Here is a 5,391-nt window from a genome sequence, read left to right on the forward strand (position 1 = left end):
ATAATAAATTTCTAAGTACACCGATACATATACTCAATATCAAAAGACTTTAACGCAGTTGCATGTTTACAACGATTTAGTGTCATTTTGGCATCAATTAAAACATTTTTGTTTCTATAAGGCACTATACAAGTATTTTGATAAATCAGTCGAATGCAGTTAGATAAAATATTAATCACTTTGAGCTTTCCTAATCAGTACTAGAATATATTTTATATGAAGGCACAAATGTTTATGGAATTTTTGAACGTTTATATTTTTCTAGACATCGTATCTACAATAGCAAATTAGACTAGTCTCTAAAAATAATAAAAAAGAATAAAAATATAGGACAAATGTGTGTGACAATGCGAAAATAATGAAATTATTTTTATCATTTTGCAACGCGTGTCAATCATTCTATAAAGCAAGAGAAATACTTTTATTCTCACCACACGCGGTGTAGACTAGCATATTCTTCATATCCTTACAAATAATTACAAAAAGGTAAGAATTTTGTAGAAGCGAATTTTTGTGGCATGGTCGTCATGTTTTGAAAGGATACTCGAATGTATCCTCTCAATGGGTATTTTACACCCTTTTTGGTTTCGATACAATTGCATATTCGCTGTTGTTGAAAACTTTATGCTGTGGACCACCCGCGGTATTACCCGTGGAAGTTGTATCGGAAAGATCCGGCTTTTTCCGGATAATTCCATAACCGAGATGGCTGTCGTCGGCTAGCCTGATAGCGGACATATCTTCGACGAGCTCGTAATTAGACCACGTCGGATTAACAAGATTAGAACTTTCCCCGTGAGAGACGTTGGAATGTATGCTTTGCGAGGAATTCGTATACTTGTACGTAGACTTCTGATTAAGTTTCGTCGCGGATCCAAAGTGTTCTAATTTATCGTAATCCGATTCGTCTGTCTTGGCGACACTTTGTATCGCCGATGGCGTGACAATTGCGTTATCGCTGCATTTACTTTTGCATGAATTTTGGAATGCATCGTGATTCCGTATCGGCATCATAATTTCATATTGCAAATCGTCGTTATCGTTCTCCTTATCTCTTTCGCTAGGTAGACTCGAATTTATTCTTTCTGTATGATGTACGCTATCGATACCGTGCGTCTTCCAAGCGTCATTCCTAATTTCCACTAAATCGTATGAGTGTTTCTCCTCGTTCTCGCGCATAACACTGCTGATACTCTTATGAGATAATTCCGGAGAATTACCTTGACTTATAGTTCTATATTCTCCGCATGTAGGCAAATCTAGAAATTCTGTCGAGTCGAGACATTTTTTCTCGAGCAGATTAGGGAAGACGTATTTTCGTGGTGGTTTGGCGGGCTTGGACTTATTTATCGACCTATTCGATGAGATTGTAGAATCCATACTCGATGACGAAGTCAAGGGCTTCTGAGAACTTTGCGTAGAAAAATCTATATCAATCAAATTGCTAGAATTGTTTGAAGAGGGTGGTAAAGCCGCTCTAGAGCCAGGCTCCATAGATAAGGCTGCCTGGAATTGGGTGTCGTTGCATTCTATGTTTGGATTACTTTCTTCGTCCAACAGTTTCTTCATGGACTTCATTTTGGCATACATACATCGGAAGATCTCCTGTTGGCTACCATGCTCCAGGCGAAAGGATCCCTCGCCGGACTCGCACTTTCTCCCGGCCTCGAAGATGAACTTTCCATCTCTATATCCGTATCTCCTGATATACCTGTATGGCCATGTGAATAGAACAACATCACCGTCCATCAGCTTCATGTCCACGGCGGCAACAACCAAAGTATAGTTTCTTGCTTCCAATCCGCACCGCTTAGACGCATCCGTTTCTACAACTTTCACGGAAAATACACCTTCTCCACTAGTACAATACAGATCGTTATTTTCTTCGATTTGATTCGATACACTGTCCTTGAATGCGACTAATTGAAACGCTGTGATCCAGTGAGTCATCTCAATTTCCGAGTAACAGCCAAAATAGTGTATTCCTGATTTAGTCACTACCTGTGTATGAGATGGACACGTAAAAAAACTGTCATTTTGGAGGCAGTTAACAGTGAAAAATTTGTTTAGATAAAGAAACGACATAGAAACGAATTCGAGGGCAGAGCAAATACGTACAGTAAAGACATGCGACTGATTGCTGGGTGCAATTTTTATACAGGCATCCAGCGTGATGATGCGTGGAGAATGGGACTGCATTATCGCTTCTTCCTGATTGTCATAAATCTCGACGCGTTTGATCCCGTAGTTACTCGTTCTGAAAAGCTGGCAGAATCTCTTGTGCCAGGTTTTCTGAAACAAATGGACACTTATGTTTACTTAACATTTTCCTGTTATATAAATATATATATAGAACAAACATATTTTATCTGTTCTCTTAATTCTTTAGAATCGAATCTTCACTCTAAAAAATGAAAATTGAGCCAGTCTTGAAAAAGAGTAGTTCAATCTTCAATCTTTAAAAGAGATTTCACTTTTCAGAGTAAGATTCACTGTAATAGTTTTGTACTCACTTCTATCAATGTAGATTAAATGTTGAAGAAACTGAGGAGGGCTAAACTGAATAATTATCGAGTTAAATAATGCAAGAGCGACAGAATGTAAAATGCAATTCGTTGCTGCACATTTTAAATGACCGTTTAAAGGGTGTGTTGGCATGTGGCGTGCGTTGTGTACCTGTTGCAGGTCAAGCAGCGGAGGAGGAGTGCGAAAAAAAAGGGAAAAGAGGAACAGCCGTTTACGGATGATGCGTCGCGCGCGATATCGCGATATCGCGTATCGCGTCAACGTGGTGCATCCCACGGAATTTATCTCTGTCGCGAATACCAACCTTGAGCTGGCCTAGCATTCCTTGCGGCGGTAGCAGCAGTATCCCCTGCATGAGAGGCTCCTCGGGCTCCATCGCTGGCGATCGAACATCGGCACGGGTCGGCGCGATGATGGGTCGCCTTCTCGTGACTCGTGGTCGCGGGCCTTTGTTCCGTCCCCGTCCGCTGGGAAAATACGTTTACGACGGAAAAGGGGGAAAAGAGACCCGAACGAGCGACTTTACTTCCACTTTCACTCCGGCCTTCCCGTCTCTTGAATCTGTCGCTCCAACTCTCGAATACTTCCCCCCGGGTACGCGGTCCTCTCGCCTCTTCGCGCGATATCTGACAGCACGTCGAGATTCAGCCCATGGTAACGCAGGACGCTTGACATTTCATGCCAGGCCGCGGAGAGAGAGAGAGAGAGAGAGAGAGAGGGAGAGAAGAGGAGACGAGATATTATAACACTTCGCCAACGTGTGACTATCGCGAACGCGAACGAGAGAATCGTCAAACGAGCCAGTAATACTCCGTATGCCGATACCGCATTGTATACGTATGACGCGTATGACGTTCCGCGTAACGCACAGTGCGACACATGCGCTACGCACCGTGCCGTACTCCCCAAACACCCAATTCGTCACGGCGGACAGGGCGGACTGCGCCGGACACGTCCACGAAATCGACCGTCCCGCACTGCGTACACCAACGCGCGGATAGCCGTGACCGGACTGCACGCGCGCACGCACGATGTCGTTCGAATCGCTGTCCTCAACTCCTCAACGTGGCCGGCAGTGTATGTATATTAGGTGTAGTAAAAAGTCATCGCGTATTTTTAAAAGACATCTATCAGTAAAAACCGCAATTACTTTCTTACCAACAATATAAATATATCTTGATAGAGTAAAGTTTCAGCTTGAAAAATCTCTTTTTTAAATTATACGATACGACAATTTTTAATGGAGTTATGAGCAATTAAAGTCAAAATAATTCTTTTATTTAATCCGCGATAACTCAGTGATCAAAAGTCGTAGGAATATTAAAAAAAAACGATTTTGTAGGGAAAGTATCAAGCTTTCACGATAGGTAATCGAAAATTTTCTCAAATTCGTTTTGGACACGTTACAAATCCACAAAGTGAGAAGAAAATTTTTCGTCTTTTTCAGCTCGTAGTTTTTGGTATGTAAAAATTATCAAACTCATATAAACTTAAAAAATGTGATAAGCTTTTAAAAGTAGAGATTTCAAGCTTTAAAACCCTTTTTTTAAATTTGAATTTCATTCATTATTGACGAAGATATTGTATATATAACTTTGAGCTAAAAAATACGCGATGACTTTTTACTACACCTAATATATGTGCTTCGCGCGGAGCCAAGTATTTGCAACAAATAAATAATAAAGATTAATCTTTCGAGATTTGACCAACAAGTAATTATCTAATAAGGGCGAGAGAGAGAAAGAGAGAGAGAGAGAGAGAGAGAGAGAGAGAGAGAGAGAGAGAGAGAGAGAGAGAGTACAAAATTCTGCGCGGTAATGCGTGGATCAAGAATTCGATTATATTTATTATCAAGTAACTATTTAATATAAGGATGAGAGTAAAATTCGTAGGTAACAAATATTTAATGTATTTGTAAATAAATTTTTATATTTTTCTAACTGAATAAAATGCATAAAGAATTTAAATTAAAAAAAATATATAGGCTGTTTTTAAATTTTCTGCAATGAAGTTTCCGTTTCCACACTTCGATTCTTTATTCCTGATGCGTAAGCATTTATAATAAGAACGCAGACAATAGATGATTCTTATCACTATGCTAACATCGGACGGAGAGAAGTGGTAGACCGCAACGCATTTGTAACTTTTCCGTCTCGCGTTTTGCCTTCCGCTAAGAGATATCGAGTAATTACAGATAATATATAATAAAATTGAGTGATAAAAAAATTCATTTAATCTTGCCTAACTTTTTGTTAACAATATTCTACTTTTTACGTACCACTTCTACTGCATTTAACATTAATTCTGGTAAAGAGTAATGAAATCTTCAAGTTCTTAAAAGACTACTTTATGACTACTTTATAAGTATTTTATGTGTATTATTTACTCTACAGATATTTTTCATATTGCAAAAAAAAATATTAAAAAAGAAATTCTATCTGTAAAAAAAAAAACAATATAAACCGACGAGAAGCAGAACGACATCTTATAAAAATCTTAAGGAAAATAGTGAAAGATTTTGTTCATATATTTGATGTCAGACAGTCAAATCTTTTTACTTTCACAGTTTTTATTCTCTTGCAAATTTATTTTTCGCATAAACAATTTCTTTCTTGCAATAACATTATCTGCACAGTTATACTTAAAATATACATGTACATATATAATTGTATATATTTTTATTAAAATGTAGTTATATAAATTTTAATAGAAACATCTTAAAGTGCATTTATTTAAATATTTAAATCAAGATCACCAATGTCTACAAATAACATTTCTTTTGATCATTAAAAATTAATGATATCCAATAAGAGCACTATTGATTATAAGAAGAAAAATATTTGTTAGAATTATTGAAGGTATATT

At 37.9% G+C, this 5,391-nt stretch overlaps 1 protein-coding gene across 1 annotated transcript in view; it reads right to left on the bottom strand.

Moving 5' to 3' along the window:
- Positions 1-347: 347 nt before the first annotated feature.
- LOC108746355 (docking protein 1) overlaps positions 348-5,391 on the bottom strand; it is a 29,809-nt gene continuing 24,765 nt past the window's right edge. The window contains exons 3-5 of the mRNA XM_018483068.1: positions 2,831-3,427; positions 2,119-2,292; positions 348-2,001 (exon numbers count right to left, since the gene is read on the bottom strand). Coding sequence (XP_018338570.1) covers positions 571-2,001; positions 2,119-2,292; positions 2,831-2,902 — 1,677 coding nt within the window. The 5' untranslated portion in view covers positions 2,903-3,427 and the 3' untranslated portion in view covers positions 348-570. The remainder of the gene's footprint in view (positions 2,002-2,118; positions 2,293-2,830; positions 3,428-5,391) is intronic.

Source organism: Trachymyrmex septentrionalis, unplaced genomic scaffold, assembly GCF_001594115.1.
Source record: "Trachymyrmex septentrionalis isolate Tsep2-gDNA-1 unplaced genomic scaffold, Tsep1.0 scaffold168, whole genome shotgun sequence".
Lineage (NCBI taxonomy): Eukaryota > Metazoa > Arthropoda > Insecta > Hymenoptera > Formicidae > Trachymyrmex > Trachymyrmex septentrionalis.